General features: G+C 44.7%; 1 protein-coding gene across 13 annotated transcripts in view; it reads right to left on the bottom strand.

Annotated features, from left to right (window-relative positions):
- CNOT1 (CCR4-NOT transcription complex subunit 1) overlaps positions 1-22,988 on the bottom strand; it is a 1,050,915-nt gene that overhangs the window by 698,005 nt on the left and 329,922 nt on the right. For all 13 annotated transcript variants that reach the window (XM_033940598.1, XM_033940586.1, XM_033940591.1 and 10 more), the window contains one exon: positions 20,785-21,025. In XM_033940598.1, coding sequence (XP_033796489.1) covers positions 20,785-21,025 — 241 coding nt within the window. The remainder of the gene's footprint in view (positions 1-20,784; positions 21,026-22,988) is intronic.

Here is a 22,988-nt window from a genome sequence, read left to right as displayed (position 1 = left end):
ATTTCCTGTTGAGAAATGCCACAGAAAGAAATTAATCACCAAATTTACAATTAAATATTAATTAGCGCATAAATAGCAAACGCCAGATCCCTTGGAGCAGTCAGCAGAGATTGCGAAAGCCCCCCCTTGGTACAAGCCTGGAAGTGGAAGGACGCGCCTGCACTACATCGGGCCGCACTGAACCCTGCCGTCAAATCCGCAAGCCCCGGCAGCCGCTGCTACACGAGGTCTCCGTATTCTGGCTCAAGCCCAGACGCCACGCGGAACCCGGTTGCAGACTTTAACTCAGCTGTCAGAGAGCAGGAGGACCAGGCGTGACCGCCAACGCCCACAACAGACACCGCTTCTGTTCCCCAACGGAAAGAAGACGAGCAAATAGGATAGACACGGAAACACTATCGCTGTCGGGCCACACACTGGAGGTGCCTGTTCAATCTTCTGCTCTGACGCAACCGGAAATAGGAAGTTGCAGCAGAGAAGAAAATTGAACAATTGAGCAGCCATGCGTGCGCGGCTTTTTGAGAGCGTGCCACTGGGTGAAAAAGAAAGCCGGCAAACTCTGCATATAAGGTGAGGTGGAGGGAGGGAGCTGGCTGAATGCTGCGATCGGGCGGGTGGGGCTGCTGGACCGCGCGATCCTTGATTGCCTCAATGCGGAGACAAGACCATTCACCGCTCCACGGGGTGGTGAATGGCCTTGTCCCTATCCCCGCAGCAACTACTATTTTTTCTTTACCCATTTTGGTGGGTTACTCGCGGCTAGCCACGGGTAACAACCACCGTGTCATTCTCTATTCTGGTTCATAGAAGATATATTTGTTTGCCTGATAAGTAATACAACATTTACAAGGAAATCTAAGCTGATAGATTGCTCCCAAACCCAAAACTGACTGGCGAAATGTCAGAAAAACATTGCCTAGTTTTCATACTTTAGTGCAGGCAATGATCCTTCCTGTTTTTGATTACTGTAATTCCATTAATGAAGCTGATAGATTCCACAGGCACCCTTCAGCTGGCTCAAAATGTAGCTGCTAATATTAATTGTTAATGGCAAAGAACTTCAATTGTTATAAACAAAATACAAAACACAACTAATGTGAAAAAGAGAGGAAAAGGACCTCAGATGCCTGCGCTATTGAAGAATATGAATTCACGAATAGCACACGCAGGAACAGGTTATCTTTCATAAGTCCAGAAAAACCTCTCAAGCTGATCGAACATAAACTTATTTTTAAATTTAAAATATTTTTCTTATTTTATATAATTTTAAGCAATCATTAACTGAATGATCAGCAAAATAGGAAAATGCACTTAGCTGTGTGCAAGTCAGCTCTGACGTTGGTCTGTTACCAGCGCCATTTTTTGAGATGCGTTGAAAGCTAAATGCAGTGAGTACTATTTCCTTTGTATGTACTTTAATAGCTAATGTAGATCTTTATTACATGTCGATATGGTGCACTTTGGGCCTGTTTTACAAAGCTGCGTTAGCAGCTGCTGCACGGTAACGGCCCCGAAGCCCATAGAGATTTAAAGGGCTTCAGGGCTGTAGGGATTGCATCAGAGGGAACGTGCTACTGAGGTGGACAGTGGCCTGCGAGCTTCACTACAGCTGGCCGGCGATCAGCAGGCTGTTTTGAAGAGGACGACAGGTGAAGGAAGACGTGAGTGAAGAGCAGCAACAGCGGTAATGGTTCGTGCCGGCGGGCCAGATTTACTATAAAATCTAAAATGTCTGGCGGGTCAATTTTTAACACCCCGCGGGCCTTAGGTTGAAGTAGAAGGAAACAAAATGAAGTAAAATTGCTGGGTATTGCCATTATTTGACTTGTATTTTATAAGTGCAATGTGCATTTAATTTATATTGATCAATGAATCTGCACTATAGATATCTTTCAAAGGGTGTAAATCTTCTTGAAACAGTCAACAAAAAACAGTGGTTCACTTATCCCCTGTTTTATCTTACAACCCTTATTAGTGTACTGTATATTTTTTAACTTTTATTCAGGATCCTCAGCGTTACCACTTAGAGCTCAAATATCTGAAGACTAAGTGGTCACAGTTGCTGGCGGTGGAATAGTTAGGGGTTGAGCCTTGACAAAGTTGAGAGACGAAACATATTGGCAGTAAAATTCCTAGCTAGAGACTACACTATCTTAAACTAAGTATAATGCTTAAATAATCTAAACAAGTTTAAAGCACATAAAAGTTAAAAGTTTTAAACAAGATATATAAGATTAAAAAGTGGGACCTGATGACGAGTTGACATATAAATCTTAGAGCAATGAGGATATTTGAGCTCTAAGTGGTGCCGCTTAAGATCCTGAATAAAAGTTTAAAAAAAATATACAGTACACTAATAAGGATTGTAAGATAAATTAGGGGATAAGTGAATCACTGTTTTTTGATGACTGTTTAATTTATATTGAGCATAAGTATTGTACTTCTTTTTATGCATGGTTAATTTTTGATATTTAACAGTTACATGCCCCACGATATTAGTACAAATCTTAGGTCTTAAGGTATACCTAACTGCCTAAGATCCAATAGACAAAAAGTGCTGAACTATAAAAGTAAATACCAGAATGTGTTTCTAAACAAACTCAGATATGTGTTCAATAAAAGAATGAATCTACCATCACAACCAGTGAAATTTGTAAAACAAGAGGAAAACCTTTATAGATTAGCAAATATAGAAGAAAACAGTTATTTCACTAACTAGAAATACATCAATGGTTCGAAATGAATTTAAACACAGAAACCTGCTGCTGTCTAACCAGCCAATTGGGATGTACCTTTTTTTTTTTTTTTAAACACTCCAAGGCAGTCAGCCTACATTGTAGGTATTTTTGCATGTCTAGGGATGCACATAGGGCCACCTAAGCTCACCCAAGGATAGGCGTGGCTTCGCTTGGAAGTGGCCATAGATGGCCCTAGGCATCTCCCTAGGGCGACAATAGGCGCCTGAAATGTAGGTCAGCAAAAGGCTGGTCTACATTTCAAATAGATGCGTGTTTAGGGAAATCAACCTGAACTTTGGCAAGATATTTTTTAAGGTCCCTTGGGTGTAAGATTGGACAAAATCCAAGTATTTCCTCATGCCCAAAATGGTGGGGAAACAATCCCCTCCCACCTTCCCTTAGTAGAATAAGTTTAATCAAATTGTCTTTCAGAAGGGAGTAGAGCTCCCCTGAAAGCATTCCTGGTACTAAGATTTGATGAAAGATGCACTTGGTGCGCAATTTGGAAGTTTCTTTTGGCTATGAAGTGTGTAATCTACAGAAATATTTCAAGAACCTACAGTCTGAGGTTACATGAGACTCCTTCCTTTGAAGAAATTTAGCCTCCCTCCTACTGGAAGGTCATACAAGATAGGTATTATTAACTGTGGCTATGCTCTCCTGGAGCAAGCATGCTAGAGTTTCTGGGAGTGCTAGGGCTGGGAATGCTGCTTTAGATGGGAGAAGGAAGTGAACCTACTTCTTTGAGCACAGTAGGACCATTTTCTACATGCTCCCCCAAACTCTGAAGGAGAGCTCAGAAGGTGCCCGAGAGGGAGACTTAATTGGTGTCAATATTCTCTTGAGGAGGTCCACGATCTTTCCACCTTGCTGTGGGGTGATTTGAAACGGGCTGTACATGCAAGAAACCCCTCAAACATCTCACAGCTGAAAGAATTCTGCATTGAGGAGTGGGCCAAACTTTCCTCAGACCGATGTTAGAGACTGATAGATGGCTACAAGAAGTGTCTCACTGCAGTTATTTTAGCCAAAGGATGGAACACTAACTATTAGGGTATAGGGTGTCCTGATGTATTCCTTAGTTAGAATACACATTTTTGTGGATATCTTTTGTTTCATGAGTAAATCAACAAAAATTTTTGTTGTTTACCTGCAATTTAATCACTTTCTTTTCCAGAGATAAATAAAAAAAGATCTGATATCGATATGTGAATATTTCTTAAGAAAGAACGGAAAATTTCATGATTAATTTTTCCACCGACTGTACCTTGTCAGCCTTCACCACTGCTCCTCATGGGCCTGCTCTTGGGCTTTCCCTCTGCCAGAGTCCTTTCTTCTGATGTAACTTCCTGTTTCATTAAACAACAAAGTTACATCAGAAGGAAGGACTCCCAAGAGCAGGCCTGAATTGGTGAGGTTTTAAAAATAAAAAAACCAAAATCAATTAAAAATCATGGATCAGGCAGCTCTAATATGCACTGTGGTTCCATCAGGAGACATCATTCAGATGTAAGATAAGGGAGTCCCACATTCAGATGTAAAGCAAAGTTACTTGTACCGATAGCAGATGTACTCCGAGGACAGCAGGACGAATATTCTCACAGCTAGGCGATGTCATCCAACAGAGACCAGATTTCAGCTAACTAGCTAGCAATGCTATATCACACATGCACAGGAGCCTTCCAGCACAACACATGAGCTGTATGTCCCTTAGTCCTATAACATATCTTTGCAGAATATAATTTCAAGGAGAGGTGGGAGGGTATGACAGAATATTCAGCCTGCTGTCATTTTACACCAGCAAATAGGTAAGTAACTTCACTTCCTCCAAGGACAAGCAGACTGGTAATTCTCAGTTGCAGTTTACTTTATCTGATATATTGCCAAGTATTAACACAAAAAGTTAAATCACAGTGGTTTACAATAATAAAAGCAAGGGAGACATTTATAAAATCAATGAACACGAACAAAATAAAAACACAAATGGGGAAAAAAAGGGAAAAGAAAAATATTTATATTATAGGTTAAAAAAAGGAAGGAAAATAACAAAAGGTAAGGGAAAATAAATAAAATCCTTCTCTTAACCAAAGTAAAATAGAATTTTAAAGAAGGTTGTCTCAAATGCCATTGTAAAATAGGCCTTTAATTGTGACTTAAAATGTTTAAAATTATTTGTCAGACCTTAAGTATAATGCAAGAGAATTCCACAAAGTAGGAGCCATTACCGAAAAGCAAGATTCCCTATTAATATCCCAAAATATTTGCCTAAAAGAAGGAACAGTCAAAAAATTTTGTTGAGAAGAGTGAAGATTTCTTTAAGGTAAATAAGAAATCAAATGACTATCCAAAAAAGGAGGGAGACCTGCTTTTTAACATATTCATAAATGATCTAGAAACAGGGACGAAGTGTGAGATAATAAAGTTTGCGGACGACACCAAACTATTCAGTAGAGCTCGGACAAAGGAGGACTGCGAAGAATTGCAAAGAGACTTGGACAAACTAGGAGAATGGGCAGAGAGATGGCAGATGAAATTCAATGTTGGGAAGTGTAAAGTATTGCATGTGGGAAGCAAAAACTCGAGGTATAATTATGCGATGGGAGGGAAGTTTTTGAATGAGAGTGCCCAAGAAAGGGACTTGGGGGTGATGGTAGACATGACAATGAAGCCGACAGCACAGTGCGCAGCTGCCGCTAAGAGAGCAAATAGAATGCTAGGTATAATCAAGAAAGGTATTAAAACCAGAACGAAAGAAGTTATCCTGCCGCTGTATCGGGCAATGGTAATGTAATGTAATGTAATGTAATGTAATTTATTTCTTATATACCGCTACATCCGTTAGGTTCTAAGCGGTTTACAGAAAATATACATTAAGATTAGAAATAAGAAAGGTACTTGAAAAATTCCCTTACTGTCCCGAAGGCTCACAATCTAACTAAAGTACCTGGAGGGTAATAGAGAAGTGAAAAGTAGAGTTAGAGGAAAAATAAAAATAAAATAAACATTTTAACAAGACAGCATTGATCTAAATACTTTGGAAGGTAGAAGAGAGGAGAGAAAGGAATAGAAGCAGAAGGGGGAGCCGTTGAACAGTAGAATTCTGGAGAAATTTAAATGATAGAAATAGAACAAAACAAAGACAAAAGGCAAAACAATAGATAAGATTAAAGATAAATCATAAGCTGGAAAGAAAAATAAAATAAAACTTTGTCTTCAATCCACGGTTTCAGCGTCAGTGATGAAGTGGAGCAAGTAAGTTTAGGAGGAGCGATTGACGTTTCCAGAAAGGGCTTCTTCAGGGAAGAGACTTGGCAGACAGTCCCAGGATGCCTATGTCTCCTCCCCTGCGATGTTCTCCCATCCATGCATTCCCTCCCAGACACACTGCCCGTGCCCCAGCCGCTCCAAGGAGGCTGCCCCAGATGAGGCCCACGGTGAATGCAGGATTCTCTCCTCTGCGGGAAAGCCGCCCGGAGCCGACAGTCGATCTTCTTAGCGGATTGCATGGGGGAAGAGTTCACACTCTTGGTAGGATCGGGTCTGTGTGCTCTCGGTGGTTGTGGCTGGTCTCGTTGCTGCTTAGGTGTAAAAGCAGTTGATCTCCACTGCTGCTGATATTTAAAAGCAGGCAGATTGATCTCTCCAATGGACTGCAGGGGGAGGAGTTCACACTCCTGGCAGGATCGGGTCTGTGGGCTCTTGGTGGTTGCGGTAGGTCTCGCTGCTGCTTGTATGTAAAAGCAGTTGTTTTTCTACTGCTGCTGATATTTAAAGCAGGTAGATTGATCTCTTAAACGGGATATAGGGGGAGGAGCTCACATGCCTGGTTGGATCGGGGCAAGGGCTCCTATTATAGGCTGCTTAGGTGTAAAAGCAGTTGATCTCCTACTTCTGATAATATTTAAAAGCAAGTATGGTGCGCCCACATCTTGAGTACTGCGTCCAGTATTGGTCACCGTACCTTAAGAAGGATATGGCATTGCTCGAGAGAGTTCAGAGGAGAGCAACACGACTGATTAAGGGGATGGAAAGCCTTTCATATGCTGAGAGATTGGAAAAACTGGGACTCTTTTCCCTAGAAAAGAGAAGATTAAGAGGGGATATGATAGAGACTTACAAGATCATGAAGGGCATAGAGAGAGTAGAGAGGGACAGATTCTTCAAACTTTCAGAGAATAAAAAAACAAGAGGGCATTCGGAAAAGTTGAAAGGAGGCAAATTCAAAACTAATGCTAGGAAATTCTTCTTTACACAACGGATGGTGGATACCTGGAATACAATTCCAGAGGAAGTTATAGGGCAGAGTACAGTACTGGGGTTTAAGAAAGGTTTGGACAAATTCCTGCTGGAAAAGGGGATAGAGGGGTATAGATAGAAATTTACTGCAAAGGTCCTGAACCTGTTGGGCCGCCGCGTGAGCGGACTGCTGGGCGCGATGGACCTCGGGTCTGACCCAGCGGAGGCATTTCTTATGTTCTTATGACCTAAAGAGTCACCAAAAAAACAGTGTTAATACAATAGAGACTCAAAATGTATACCATCTTGAACTGAAAAGGTATGATGGGATATAAATAAAGCTATTATTATTATTACTTTGTGGAGAGGATGATTTAGGAGCACAGGAAGATTTGCTGGGAGAAAGATGTTTGAGAGGACCAAAAGCTGGAAATAAGAGGATGGAAAAAATAAGGGAGATAGTGACAGGGGATGGAAGGAGAGAAATGGTAATGATGGAGTGGTAGGGAGAGGGAAAGGAAGTGAATGTCGGGGAGTAAACATCAAGCCGAGAATAGATGATGTCTCAGTGAAGATCCATGACGTCCTGAAGGAGAGTTCACAGTGGTACCATGGGGCCTCGTAGTGCTATGCTCAGACTGGTCCGGTACCGAAGGAGTCAATGTAAGCACTGGCACTCCGTGCAGTTTGAAAAGATCACAGAGCTCCCTCTGGAAGAATTCATTGAGCTTCTCCCTAAATGAAAGCACCGGTACTGTTGGTTTATCTGCCAGTACCAACGGTGCAGCAGCCTGCCTCAGAGAGGGTAACCTCAACAAGGACTGTTGCAATCTGTGACGCTGGTTGGGAAGCGGATGGCTTCTTAGCTGGCTTCCCCGATGGTACAAAATCTCCCGATACCAATGACGATGCAGGAGTCTTCGATGTCGATAGCTGCGCCGAATAACTTATCCTACTGAAGATGGGCTTTGATAGAAAACTTGGTTGAACACTGGGTGCAAGTCTCCACCCAATGCTCAGGGCTTAACCGCTAAGCACCAACTATGAGGGTTAGAAACATAGAAACATAGAAAATGACAGCAGAAAAGGGCCATAGCCCATCGAGTCTGCCCACTCTATTAACCCTCCCTAACTACCCTCCTAGAGATCGCACTCTGATGGCAACACCTTTACACTACCCTTGTAGAGATCCAACGTGGGCATCCCACTTATACTTAAAATCAGGCACGCTGTTGGCTACGATCACCTGCTCTGGGAGCTTGTTCCAATGGTCAACCATTCTTTCTGTTAAGAAATACTTCCTGGTGTCGCCATGAAATCTCCAGCCCCTGATTTTCAGCGGATGCCCTCTTCCACCTCGACACGGCCAGTGATATACTTAAATGTCTCAATCATGTCTCCCCTCTCCCTACATTCTTCGAGAGAGTATAGCGGCAATTTGTTCAGCATTTCCTCGTATGAGAGGTCTTTGAGCCCCAAGACCATCCTGGTGGTCATTCGCTGAACCGACAACTCTCAGCACATCCTTACGATAATGTGGCCTCCAGAATTGTACACAGTCTCATGAGGTCTCATCATGGCTCTTTACAATGGCATTATGATCTCGGGCTTCCGGCTAACAAAACTTCTACGGATACAACCCAGCAACTGTCTGGCCTTGGATGACGCTTTCTTCACCTAATTGGCAGTTTTCATGTCTTCACTAATGATCACCCCTAAATCTCATTCTGCTGCAGTCCTAGCCAAAGTCTCACCATTCAGTGTGTACGTTCTGCTTGGGTTATTGTTGCCAAGGTGCATGACCTTGCATTTTTTTTGCGTTGAAGCCTAGCTGCCAGGTCCGAGGACCAATGTTCCAGTAAAAGCAGGTCCTGCTTCATGCTGTCTGACAAATCGCTTTTACTCACAATGTTACTTAATTTGGCATCGTCGGCGAATAATGTTACTTTATATTGAAGCCCCCGAGTCAGGTCTCCTACAAATATGTTGAAAAGGTTCGGACCCAGGACTGAGCCCTGCGGCACTCCACTGGTCACCTCCGACGTTTTAGAGTGGGTACCGTTAACCATCACCCTCTGAAGCCTACCGCTCAGCCAGTCATTGACCCATGCATTTAGTGTATCCCCTAGTCCCATGGATTTCATCTTGCTCAATAACCTGCGGTGGGGGACGCTATCAAAAGCTTTACTGAAGTCCAGGTACACGACGTCCAGGGACTCTCCTGAGTCTAGCTTTCTAGTTATCCAGTCAAAGAAGCTGATGAGATTGGATTGGCAGGACCTACCCTTGGTGAATCCATGTTGGTGTGGATCGCGTAGATTCTCCTCATTCAGGATCGTGTCTAATTCGCGTTTGATTAGTGTTTCCATGAGCTTACTCACTATCTATGTGAGACTCACCGGTCTGTAATTCGCCGCCTCTGCCCTACAACCCTTTTTGAGCAGAGGAACAACGTTGGCTGTTTTCCAGTCCAAGGGGACTCTTCCCGTACTCAGGAAGAGATTGAAGAGTACAGATAACGGTTCTGCTAGGACGTCACACAGCTCTCTGAGCGCTCTGGTGTGTATATTGTCCGGGCCCATGGCTTTGTTCACCTTGAGTTTTGTTCACCTTGATAATTTGCCGTAGATGTCGGCCGGTGTAAACTCGAAGTTCTGAAACGGGTCTACCAAGCTTTGCTTTGCCTGCAGCTATGGGCCGGACCCCGGCACCTCGCAGGTGAAGACTGAGCAGAAGTATTCATTCAGTAGTTCAGTTTTATCTTAATCCGATTCTACATAATTCCCGTCGGGCTTTTTAAGGCGTACAATCCCATCTATGTTTCTTTTTCTATCACTAATATACCTGAAGAAGGATTTGTCCCCTTTTTTAATGTTCTTTGCTAGGCTTTCTTCTACTCGAAGCTTGGCCTCTCTGACTGTCGATTTGACAGCTGTAGACTTGGTCATATATAGTATTTTAGCCTCCTTAGTCTCCGAGCGTTTGTAGGATACAAATGCTCGTTTTTCCTTAACAAGGTCCAAGATCTCTGCGGTGAACCATTGGGGTCTGTTGTTTCTTTGCCGTTTACTTACCAACTTTATGCAGCAGTTTGTTGCTTCTTGTAGTGTAAATTTCAAGGTTAACCACGTAGCCTCCACATTATCGATCACAGCTTGGTTTTGCAGTGCCCGATGGACGAAATCTCCCATACGTTTAAAGTCAGTGCCTCTAAAGTTTAGTACTTTTGTTGTTGTGCTTGTTCGAGGGAAACCTTTTCTGAGGTTGAACCATACCATGTTGTGGTCACTGGAGGCTAGCTTATCGCCTACCGAGACCTCCGAGATGCTTTCTCCGTTGGTGAATACTAGATCAAGTATCGCCTGGGACCTAGTGGCTCCAGTACAAATTTTGTTTGAGTCGTGCTCCACTTATTGTGGATAATAGCCTTCTGCTGCCGCTGGTTGACACTGAGAGTGTGTTCCAATCTGCATTGGGCATGTTGAAGTCCCCTAGCAGTACCGTATCCCCCCGTAAAGTGATATTCTCTATGTCATTGATTAGTTCTATGTCCTTGTCTTCCGGCTGTTTTGGAGGTCTGTATATTACACCAAGATACAGGCATTTTTCATTGCCTCAGGCCAGGTTTACCCAGAGTGATTCTCCGGTGTATTTGACATCTATTTTTCTCGTAGTTTTGATGCCTTCTTTAGTATATAGTGCCACCCCATCTCCTAATTTGCCCACTCTGTCTGGGTTGGTGATATAAATAAGCTGCTGATACCTACAGCACTTTTTAAAGCCCATTAACAGTTTAGACATGGACAAAAAAATGGCTTCAGCGAAAATAAACTCAATTTTGGCACGAGGGAAAGCCCCGAAGGCTGAAGCCGACAAGAAAAGAAAAACATAGTTTTCCTTTTCTACTTTTTTTTTTTTTTTAATAAAGAAACAAGCTAAGACAAAGAAAAAACTAGTCGGAAAAAAACACAAAGCGGGAAAGCAATACAGACTGACAGAGTTCACTCAGGAAAGTACTTCGCTCTGTAGAAAACAACGAACTGAGGAACCACAAGCCTACGTCAGGCGGGGAAGGCACTCACACATGCGCGCCGTGGGCAGTTGCAAAGTTTCTAAAGTCTTTAAAGTGGCGGTACACGTTTAATACTGTCCGTACTGAGGCTCCTTGGATGATGTCACCCACATGGGAGAATATGCTGCCTACTCACTGGGATAACACCTGTTACGGTAAGTAACGGTGCTTTATCCTAGGACAAGCACGCAGCATATTCTCACATGTGGGACTCCCTAGCTTACTGATTGGGATGGAGGGAGGGTTGGCCATTAAGAAGAAAACAAATTCTGTAATACCGCTTGGCAAAAATGATCATCTCATCTGCAATAGGATTCTAGACAGTGGTGAGTTGTGAATATATGAATTGAGGACCAAGTAACTGCTTTGCAAATTTCATCAATGGGAGTGAAGAAAAAGAAAGCTTCTGATTCTGCCATAGCTCAGACCTTGTGTGTGGTAACGCATTCCTTGAGCTGCAACCCAGCCTGAGTATAGCAAAAGGAAACAGGCTGCAAACCACATGGAAATATTTCTCTTGGTGACAGGCAGGCACAATCTGTTAGGATCAAAAGATTTGAAGTCCCGTGTGGCTTAGTCCTTTGTATATAGTAAGCCAAAGCACGCTTACAGTCCAAAGAGTGTAGAGCTGTTTCTCCAGGATGAAAATGAGGCTTTGGGAAAAAACCAACTGGATGCAGGAATCACATCCAATGTCAATATCATCGGTACAGAGGGCTTGGATTTTCCATTAGAGTCCATAGTCTAACCAAACAGCTTCTCCTGCTGGATTCGACAAGCCTTCAATGAGCATTTCTACAAGGTAGAATGGGTACAGCTGTCCACTCAATGCTTAGGGCCCAAACACTGAAAACACCAACTGTGCAGGATCAGTGATTGAGATAGGGCACTGGCACTAACAGCAGTTTTTGAACCTGCTCAAAGCTTTTGACATAGAAAAAAATATCGGTGGTGAGGTTAAACTCAATTATGTCTAATGAAAAAAAGGCCAAAAGGCCCAACAGGTACAATGAAAATTTTTATGTTATTTTTTCACAGACCAAAGGAGAAAAATCTAGCCAAAAGGCTCAAAAGGAAAAAACGTTGATGGGAAGGCAATGCACAATGGACAAAAGTCCAGAAAATGAAGAATGAAGTACCACGAGCCGGTGTCGGCCAGGAAAGCACTCGCCCATGCGCACTGTGGGCAGTTGCAAAGTGTCTGAAAACTTAAAGTGCAAGTACACTTTTACCACTGTCCATACCAGGCTCTGCGGATGACGTCACCCACATGGAAGAATATGATGCCTGCTTGTCCTAGGATAATATTTCTTTACAGAAAGGGTAGTAGATGTGTGGAATAGTCTCCTAGAAGAGAAGGTGGCGATAGAGACTATGTCTGAATTAAAGAAAACATGGGATAGACACGTAGGATCTGAGAGAGGATGGTTACTGCGGATGGGCAGGCTGGATGGGCCAACTAGCCTTTTATCTGCCATCTGGGCGTCGTTGAAATGAGTCCTTGATGTGCATATAATAGATGCCAATGATGTGTGTCAGTCATACACGTCAACTATAGATGCTGATGTTTGAGACTGAATGCTCTGAAGTTTATGCCTTGATTTTCCAGGCAATACTTGGACAAAGCTGAGGCTGGCATTATGTGAGCAGGATTTTGCATCATTTCCAACTACAACAGCACAGCTAGCTTTCTGCAACAGTATGAAAAGCTGTTTCTACAGAGATGGTGCCATAGCCAGTATATGCACTGATATCACAGTGCGTCAAAGCACTTGTGACCCCAGAATCGAGGCACACTTCAAAAGGTGGTGATTTGTCATTGGTGCGTTGATGGTGAAGATGCCTGAGATGATGCTGAGGCAATCCTGAAAGGGAAAAATATATTTATGCTTCTTTGCATTTTTAGGGAATTCCCCCGATACAGGCAGCCCCGATGATGTAGACAAATGTCAATGCTGTTGGTACTGGAGTTGTCTGATGTCAAGGTGAAGCATTGGAGACTATAGCCAATTCTGACTTAGAAATAGATGACCTGCAAAGTTTTTCAAACTGCATTTTTCTGGCAACAACCTTTTTTGTAGTAATTTTGAAGAGTGGCAAAGAAAGGTCATGATCAGGACCCAGGCAATGAGCACTACAGTTATGCAGATCAGTTCAAGAAATAGCCTTGCAACACCGAAATAGCCATGTGACACATAAATCCACTAGAAAGTTTGGACCATTGGAGTAAAAACTGCCAACATTAAGTCAAAAGACTGAGGGCTCAATTCTCATAACTTAAGATTGCCTTTAACACGGTCGCTAAACTGGTTCCACAAGGTATAACCTGCATGCATTTTATCAAAGGACTAGTCTTTATGCCTGTTACATTAACGGGTGCTAGAATATATGTATGTCTTTCTTTCTTTCTTTCTGTTTCTCTACCTCCTGCTGTATTTCTCTCTCCCTGGCCCCCTTTCTCTGTCTGTCTTTTTGTCCCTCTTCCTGCCTCTGTGTCTTTTTTCCTTTCTGTCTCCCTCCCTCCCACTGTCTGTCTGTCTGTCTGTCTTTCTTTCTATCTGTCTCTCTCTCTCTGCTCCCTATGTAGCATCCCCTCCTCTTCCACTTCCCTATGCAGCAACAGCATTTCCCTCCCCCACCCCACTTCCCTGTGCAGCAGCAACAGCATTTCCCTCCCCCACCCCACTTCCCTGTGCAGCAGCAACAGCATTTCCCTCCCCCACCCCACTTCCCTGTGCAGCAGCCGCAGCAGCATTCCCTCCCCTTCCATTTCCCTTAGAGGCAGCATTTCCTTCCCCATCCCACTTCCCTGTGCAGCAACAGCAGCAGTATTGTGTGTGGTGCAGCGGTTAGAGCCACAGCCTCAGTGCCCTGAGGTTGTGGGGTTCAAATCTCACACTGCTCCTTGTGACCCTGGGCAAAGTCACTTAATCCCCCCATTGCCCCAGGTACATTAGATAGAGTGTGAGCCTGCCAGGACAGATAGGGAAAAATGCTTGAGTACCTGAATGTAAACCACTTAGACTATAAGTGACTATAAATGCTTAAATAAATACAAATAAAATAAATAAAAAATAATAGTATTTCCCTCCCCCTCCACTTCTCTGTGCAGCAGCGGTATTTCCCTTCCCCTCCAGGTCCCTGTGCAGCAGCAGCAGCATTTCCCACAAACCCCCCCCTCTTCCTTCATGCAGTCTGGCACAGAGAAATAACAAAAACCAACCAACAACTGTCAAGGGAATTTATTAAAAAAAAAAAAAAAATACACTGTACCTTTTTAAATCTCTCCCGTCATCGCTAGATGGCTCTCATACTCAGATTAGGAGTGTGGATGTGAGGAGCAAGCAGTGGGCCCAAGCGGGAGCGTATAAGCTTGCTCCTCACATCCTCGCTCCTAACCTGAGCTAGAGCCGTCTAGTGAGGGAGGGATACCGCTGGACCACCAAGCTGTTAAAAAAAAGGTACCAACAATGGCGGTCGTGCTGGGGGGGAGGATTTGAACAGGTGTGGCGGCGGCAGTGCTAGGGGGATTGAAAAGCTGCAGCGGCGGTGCTGAGAGGGGGGTTGAAAAGGTACGGCGGCAGTGCTGAGAGGCGGAGGGGAGGGGTGTTTTGAAAAGTTGTTTTACAATGCTAAGAGGGGGTTCAAATTTTGTGTATTCGCTACAAGGAGATCCCCCTCCTCCTGAATAGACACACCGATGTCAATATCGAGCTCCAGTGAGCCCTCAACCGGAGAAATTGCCACATGAGGAGATGGTGAGGGTATCGATCATTCACTGAAAGAGAGGGCACAGCAGGAAAAACAGCACTACCAGCCGAAATTTATTTTTAAGTTTAAAGGTGCCGCGGTGGCTCCTCTCACGATCGCCGCCTGCTTCGGAAGCCTCGTGAGAGGAGCCACCGCAGCACCTTTAAACTTAAAAATAAACTTTGACCGGTAATGCTGTTTTTCTTGATGGAGGTCTGTGCGAGGTAGAGAGTAGGGAGGCCAGCGCTTTCCAATTTGTCTGGCGGCCACTGGCAAAGCTAAGCATGCATGCGCACTCCTACCTGCCGGGGACCTACTGATCACAGAAAACGGAACATGCAGGTAAGAGTGTGCATGTGCGCTTAGGGTTTTATTATAGTAGATGTGTGGGATCTTTAGCAAGCTTTTTAGGAGTCTCCAACACTGCCATGCAAATGAGCTCTTGAATATTGAAATGAGCACTCTGGTGGATTCTTAAACATCACCAAGACATTCTCCAAGAGCGGCATCGGATTTTGGTGACCAAAATCAGTGCCTGGTCCAGGAGTGCCAGTACAGTGCCAGCACCGTTAAAAGTATATCTTGTGGCGTGTGTTTTACTGTGGCTAATGAAAAAATTTTTTAAAAGTTACATGATTCTCAAATTGTAGCTTTTTTTAAAAATGGGAGTGGTAAAAGCATGGTTCTTAAGTGTGTGTATTATAGCCCTCCTGGGCAAAGGAAGAGATACCCAATCTCTCCTGCTGCCAATCAATCATTCCAAGATGCACCAAGGAAGGAAAAGCCTGCCATTTTGAAGAGGCTGGCCAGAGGGAGTAGGCATCCCTCTGACCAGCCATCTAAAGTAAGGTAAGTGTGTGTGTGTGTGTGAGTGTATGGGTGTGGGGGGGTTGGCGGTGGGAGAGATTGGGCATCTCTTCTGCTGCTGGGGGTGTGTGCATGTGCCCACCATAGGCACATGCAAATTTAGCAAATCTTTCCTATTCTGTCAACCTCATTTGCATGAGCATTTTTTGGAGAATGACTTGGTTTTTTTTAAATCGCTACTATAAACAGCTGCAACAGCAGCCTATCGGGTTTTTGGCTCTCGGAGAGAGGTGAAGCAGTCAGGTGCACAGATGGTATTCTCGTCCATCCTCCCTATCGAGGGTAAAGGCCAGGGTAGAGAAGCTCGCATCCTGGAGATGACTACATGGCTACATGGATGGCGTCGTCAAGAGCGTTTTGGCTTCCTGGACCATGTGATGATCTTCCAAGGTCTGCTGAGCAGTGATGGTATGCAACTATCAAAGAAGGGAAGAAGTGACTTCACCAGCAGGCTGGCTAATCTACTGAAGGCTTTAAACTAGAAGTGATGGGGTAGGGTGAACACTCCCGGGTGAGTATAAGCCCTCAGGTAAGTAAATCACTAAATATCACTACACGGATGGGAAAGGGGGCAATGTCTGGAAAGCAGTATATACCAATGCTCGAAGTATGGGAAACAAGATTCTGGATCGAGAAGCTGTGATGGAAGAAGAGGAGCTGGATATAGTGGCGATCACAGAGAAATGGTTCACAGAGATCCATGACATGGATGTAGTTATACTGGGCTATAATCTATACAGGAAAGACAGGGTAGAAAGAAAAAGGAGGAGGAATAGCGTTATTAATTAAAGATCATATTAAAGCCACACAACTGCAGGATCTGCAAGGCAAGGAAGAGGCACTGTGGATCAATTTGGAAAGAGGTAATGGTGAATATATTTACATTGGTGTGATATACAGGCCTCCTTCACAGACAAAAAGATTTAATAGTAGATATTCAGAATATAACTAAAAAGGGGAAGTCTTGCTAATAGGTGATTTTAACATGCCAGTTGTTGATTGGGGTATCCCTATTGCGGAGTCTTCTAGAAGTAGGGAGATTCTGGATTCTTTACAAGGAGAACTGTTCTACCATTTGGTAATGGAATCTACACGGGTTGGGGTCATACTGGACTTAGTGCTTACAAATAGGGAAAGTATTTCTGATGTTACAGTGGGTGATCATCTGGCATCCAGTGATCACTGCATGGTACGGTTTAATATTAAGATGGGTATAGAGAGAGTTCTTTCAAAAGCAAAGGTTCTAGACTTTAAAAAAAAAAAACTGGATGGGGATTTACGTCAAGGAATTATTGTCTAGATGGGACCCTCTGGAAGAAAAGGAAATGCGGTGGGCAAACCTGAAAGGAGTGATTGTAAAGGCGACAAACCTTTTTTGAGGCAAGTAAGTAAAAGAAGGCCACTTTGGGTCTCAAAAGTACCATATTTTCACGTAGATAACGTGCACCCATGTATAGCGCGCGGGAAACCGAAATATATGTAAAAAAAAATTTTTATACCGCGTATGCTGTCCCGACTCTCCTGTCGCCACCCGACTCTCCTTTCGCCCGCCCCGACTCTCCTCTGGCCACCCCGACTCTCCTTTCGCCCGCCCCGACTCTCCTCTCCCCTTGAAGTCCTGTCCCCACCCTGAAAGCCTGATGCCCCCCCCCCCCCCCGGATGTCCGTTTCACCCCCACCCCTGCAGGACCGCTCGCACCCCCACCCCGAAGGACCGTTCGCACGCACTCCCACCCTGAAGGACCGCTCGCACCCCCACAGCCTCCTGACCCCCCCCATCATGTAGAAGCTCCTACCGGTGTCCTGCTGCTTCCTCTTGGTGGTCCCGGCCCTTCTGTGAGCCCTGCGCTGCTTCCTCTTCCGGCGGTACCGCCCTTTCTCTGACGATAGAGAAAGGGTGGGACCACCGGAAGAGGAAGCAGCGCAGGCGCAGGGCTCACAGAAGGGCCGGGATCGCCAAGAGGAAGCAGCAGGACACCGGTAGGAGCTTCTACATGATGGGGGGGGGTGTCGGGAGGCTGTGGGGGTGCGAGCGGTCCTTCGGGGTGGGGGTGCGAGCGGTTCTGCGGGGGGGGGGGTGAATCGGACGTCGAGGGGGGGGGGAACTTTGTAAAAAAAGTTGTAAAACGCGCTCACGCGTATAACGCGCAAGGTTATGCACGGTTTGTAAAATCGTGTATAACGCGCGCGTTATATGCGTGAAAATACGGTAATAGCTGAGAAGATAAGGAATAAGAGATTAGCTTTCATAAACTACAAAAGATTGCAAAAAGAAGAAGACAGGCAAAATATCTGGAAAAGTTAAGAGGGCTGCTCGTGTAGTCAGGAAAGCAAAGATGCAAATAGAAGAAAAAAAATAGCTGACACTTTAAAACGGGGAGACAAAACTGTTTTAGATATATATATCTTAGTGGCATTGTGAGACTCAAAGGTGAAGGGGAGGAATATGTAGAATCTCATAAAGAAAAGGCCGTATTGCTTAATCTATTTTGTGTTTTCCCAACCAGAGAAAAAGCAAAGGGTAGACCCTACTGGCTCTCTAAACTGCTGTCTGAGCACAAGGCAGAAAGCAAGCAGCTGAGGCACATTAATGAAATGGGGAGGTGGGGGAATGGGGGGGAGGAATTCAGCCATCAGAGTGTAGCAATCCCAAAGACAAAGGAGACCCCCATGAGCCCCTGCCTCCCTCTAGCCAAAAATAAATTTAGCACCAAGACAGAATTCTAAGCCTCTTTCTTTAAACCAGGCCAACATAGATAATAATAATAATAACTTTATTTTTGTATACCGCCATACCCAAGGAGTTCTAGGCGGTTTACATTAGATTAATAAAGAATTACAAGTGGTTTAAAAACAATTGAACAATATTAGAGGCAAGCAATAAATAATACGTGGTTCGAAAACAATTGAACAATATTTGGAGCAAGGAGGTAGAATGTAGTTAGGAGAAGAGAGGGGGGTAGGTTAGGGGGGGAGGGGGTGGGTAGGTTGGGAAAGGAGGTGGAAGGGGGGAGGAGGAGATTGTTGTTCATTGGAGAGGGGTGTTAGGTGTCTTGTCCATGGAATAGGTGAGTTTTGAGAGATTTTCTAAACCCAAGGTAGGTGGGGGCCTCAAGGACAATTTCAGCTAGCCATGGGTTCAGTTTGGCAGCCTGGAAGGCAAAAGTTTTATCAAGGAATCTTTTGTAGTGACATAGTTTTAGGGAGGGGAAGGCGAAGAGTTGAATTCTGCGGGAGTGCTTGTTTATGTGATTCAGATAGAAGTGAGGGTTTAAGTAGCTTGGGGATAGGCCAAATACTGTTTTATAGCAGAAGCAGGCAAATTTGAATAGGACTCTGGATTCAAAGGGTAGCCAGTGAAGTTTGTGGTAGAAAGGGGTGACATGTTCCCATTTTTTCAGGCCGAATACGAGGCGGACCGCAGTGTTCTGGATCATTTTGAGTCTTCTAATGGTTTTCTTCGTGGAGCTCAAGTAAATAATATTGCAGTAATCTAGTATGCTAAGGATGGAGGATTGTACTAGCAGGCGGAATGAGGTCTCGTCAAAGTATTTTTTAATGGTGCGGAGTTTCCATAGCACCGCGATGCATTTCCTAACTGTGATGTCTGTGGGGGACTGAACAGATGGGGGATAGATGGGGGACTGAACAGATGGGGGATAGATGGGGATAAATGGGGGATAGATGGGGATAGATGGGGGATAGATGGGGACTGAACAGACTTACCACCTCTACCTGCTGGAGATTAAGGGATTGACTTTAGGGAGACTGCACAGCCCACTTATACTTATCACTGAAGTCATTTGTTTTCAGTCTCCACCAGCTGGCAGAGGCATGTAAGCCCATTCATCTTTGCCCTTCTGGAGGGACACTATAAAATTATATTTTATTTGCATACCAGCGAGAGGCTGAGAGACTTAATATGCTTAAGAGTAGTACAAACCATCTGCAACCTCTCAAAGCATCATGTGAACCACCAGCACAGTGCATTCTATAGTGCAGAGCTCAAGATCATTGGTCTGTTTCCATCTGCTGAATGACTGACATCAGGGCCGGATTTTCCTATAGACTAACTAGGCTTCAGCCTAGGGCCTCAAGATCAAGAGAGGCCTACATTCAAAATTGTTAGCAAAATTAAAATTACATTATTCTAAAAACAGTGAACACTAAAACACTGAACCGAAAATAAGGAGAAATTCTACACTTCGGGATCGGAACCGGCTCCGGCCGCAACGGGGCACCGACTCGGCTTCTCCCTTTCTTTTTCTCGCCCTGGGAGGATCGGGGAGGGAAAGACGTCAGTCCGGAAACAGCTGGGCGAGAGGCAAAACGTGGATCCACCAGGACAGGGCGGCCCAGACTAGCATCGGGGGTGGGGGGTTTCAGTGGAAGGGGGATTGGAGGCAAGCAGGCTGGCATCGGAGGGGGGTGGGGGGGTTTAATGGAAGGCAGACAGGCAGGATGGCATGGGGGGTGTTCAATGGAAGGGGGATGGGAGGCAGGCGGGCATCAGAGGGGGGGGTTGAGGTGAGGAAGGACACACTGGGGGCACTATGGACATAGGAAGGGGCAATGTTGTGTGTTATGTTTGATTAGTTATTGTTACAAGTACTATATATGGTGCTGAGAATAAATGTCCAAATAAGTGTTCTCGACTTTTTTTTATTTATTATCCGTATCACATTTTTTATAAAGGTTAGTACCAATAACAACATGTTTCATTTAACATATTGATATATATCACAGTAATGATGTATTTTATTATCTTTCATGTAATTTACAAACTTAAAAATGGGAGGTGATAGGGCCTCATAAGTGGAATAGCCTAGAACCTCTTTTCATCTAAATCCGGCCCTGACTGACATAACACATTTGATCTGGTAAGACAAGAAAACCAACTTCCGAGTTTCTGAAGGAAAGTCATATGAAGAAAATGTGCTTAAAAGGAAGTCTAATATTGCAACTACATTGTTATATTTGAAGTCAAAATACAAACTAAATGTGATAAAATGATTGCAAGCTAACTCTCACGCTACAAAAAGGCCCTTCTATTTATAGAAAACAGCAGTTCTTAAATAAGCAACATGAAGGTAGGTGACAGCATATAGCATTATGATTTACCTGTCCATGCCATGCGTAGTGCAAAATGATAGCAGAATTGGGGTGATTGCCAAGGAAAATCGGCATCAGGGTGGAGATAAGTTCATGCCGTAAAGTGTGCCAGGATGTGTTGATCTGCAGTAAAGCTAAAACCAGCATATCCGGGCAGTGCTTGATGGGGAAACTGAAGAGTTGTTTCACCTGCTCATACTGTCCTACTTCTGCCAGCCGCAACAAGGACTCAATCAGGTCCAAGCTTTTCCTACATAAGAAAAAGTTATAAAGATTAAAAACACATATGACTGGTTGTTGTGAGATTCAGGTCTAACCAATAGAAAATAGATTACTGGTCAGCACAATCTAACAATCTAGTAACAATGAATACTTGAGTATATGACAGGGTAAAAAAAAGTTAAGTTGGTTACCTATAAAGAAGTTCTCCATACTCTGAGGAGACAAAGAACATATCATGCAGACACCACAGACAACCCTAAATTACAGAGCTAAGTGTCAACTCCCCTGGAAGGGGTGTATGTGTGTGATTCATTCTGTCACTCTGGAGGCTGAAACCGGGGACATATTAAAGCAGTCCCAATTCTCAGGGGGGCCCGATGAGCTCACCGCCAGAACAGAAGCGCCAAAGGTCGCAACACTCCTAGCTGCCACATCAAGCCAGTAAAACCCGGTAAAGGCATGAATCGAAGCCCACAAGGCTGCCCTACAAATCTCCTCAGGCGAAACCACCAGAGACTCCACCATGGAGGAAGCCAAGCCTCTGTTATAGTGAGCTTATACTCCGCTAAACATAGGCAGCAGAAATGGCCAAACATATCCAACGTGAGATGAAAGCATTAAAAGCAGGTCAACCCCGGTGCGCAGGGCCCATTAGAACAAAGAGATAATCCGACAGATGGAAATCATTAGTGGCCTCCAGGTATCTCAAAAGGAGACGCCACACATTCAGACACCGCAAACACAGTCCTTATACTTGGAACCCGAAGGAACAAAGGCTGGCAACCAAACTTCCTGGTTGACATTGAAAAAGGAAATCACTTTCGGAAGAACGGAATACACAGTCCTCAAAATCACCGCCAACACAGTGATGGGAAGAAAAGGATCTCTGCATGACACAGCCTGAAGCTCTGACACACTCCGTGCCAAAGTGACCGCCACAAGAAAAAATGGTCTTAATGCCAAGCTCTTTCAGAGAAATGCCATCCAGGGGTTCATAGGGCGAATGAGTCAGAGAGCATAGGACCAAATTCAGGCTCCACATTGGACATGGCAGTAGTAAGGGAGGCCGCAGCCTCCCAGCTCTCCTCAAGAGCCAGACAGAGTCCGGGTGAGATGGCAAAGACCCCCTAAACGAAGAGGGACCTGAACAGGAAAGTCCTGCAATCTGGACACGAAACGAAGAGACCGCCATACCCTTCCTGAGGCCAGCCTGTAGGAAGTCCAGAACATGAGCGATTGATGGTACCAAAGGGTCCACCTGAACCCTCGCACACCAAGCCTGAAAGCACTTCCAGGATTTCGTGTAGGCCGATACAGTTGATTTCAGCTAGCTCTGAAGGAGCGTGGCAATAACCACATAGGAATAACCCCTGGCCTTCAAGGCCGCTCACTCAAGCGCCAGGCCATAAGACCAAAGAAGTTCGGATCTTAAAGTGCAATCGGGACCGCATGAGTAACTTTCGATGACAAGAAAGATGCAGACCCCTTTCCGAACTCAACCTCACAAGGTCTGCGTACCAAAGTCTTCTCGGCCAGACCGGAGCCACAAGGGATCACCGGACCCCTGTGAGAGAACACCCAGTACAGCACGCGCCCTATTATGGGCTACAGGGGAAAGATGTACAGAAGTTCCCCTTCGGGCCAAGGTCAAACCAGAGCATTGATTCCTTCGCTGCCGACCTCCTGTCAGCGGCTGAAGAACCTGTTCACCTTCCTGTTCTTTGAAGACACCATCAGATCGAAGGTGGGACGACCCCAGCGTCGCACTATTGCCTCGAACGCTAGACCAGACAGGGACCATTCTCCCTGGTCCAGAGTCTGACAACTGAGAAAGTCTGCCTGAACGCTGTCTACGTCGGCAACATGAGCCACGGACAAAGCCCACATCTGGAATACTGCGTCCAATACTGGTCGCCATACCTCAAGAAGGACATGGCAATATTCGAGAGGGTCCAGAGGAGAGCAACGAGGATGATAAAGGGTATGGAGAA

This window comes from Geotrypetes seraphini, chromosome 4 (assembly GCF_902459505.1).
Source record: "Geotrypetes seraphini chromosome 4, aGeoSer1.1, whole genome shotgun sequence".
NCBI classification, from domain to species: domain Eukaryota; kingdom Metazoa; phylum Chordata; class Amphibia; order Gymnophiona; family Dermophiidae; genus Geotrypetes; species Geotrypetes seraphini.
This window is presented reverse-complemented; position numbering and strand designations above follow the sequence as displayed.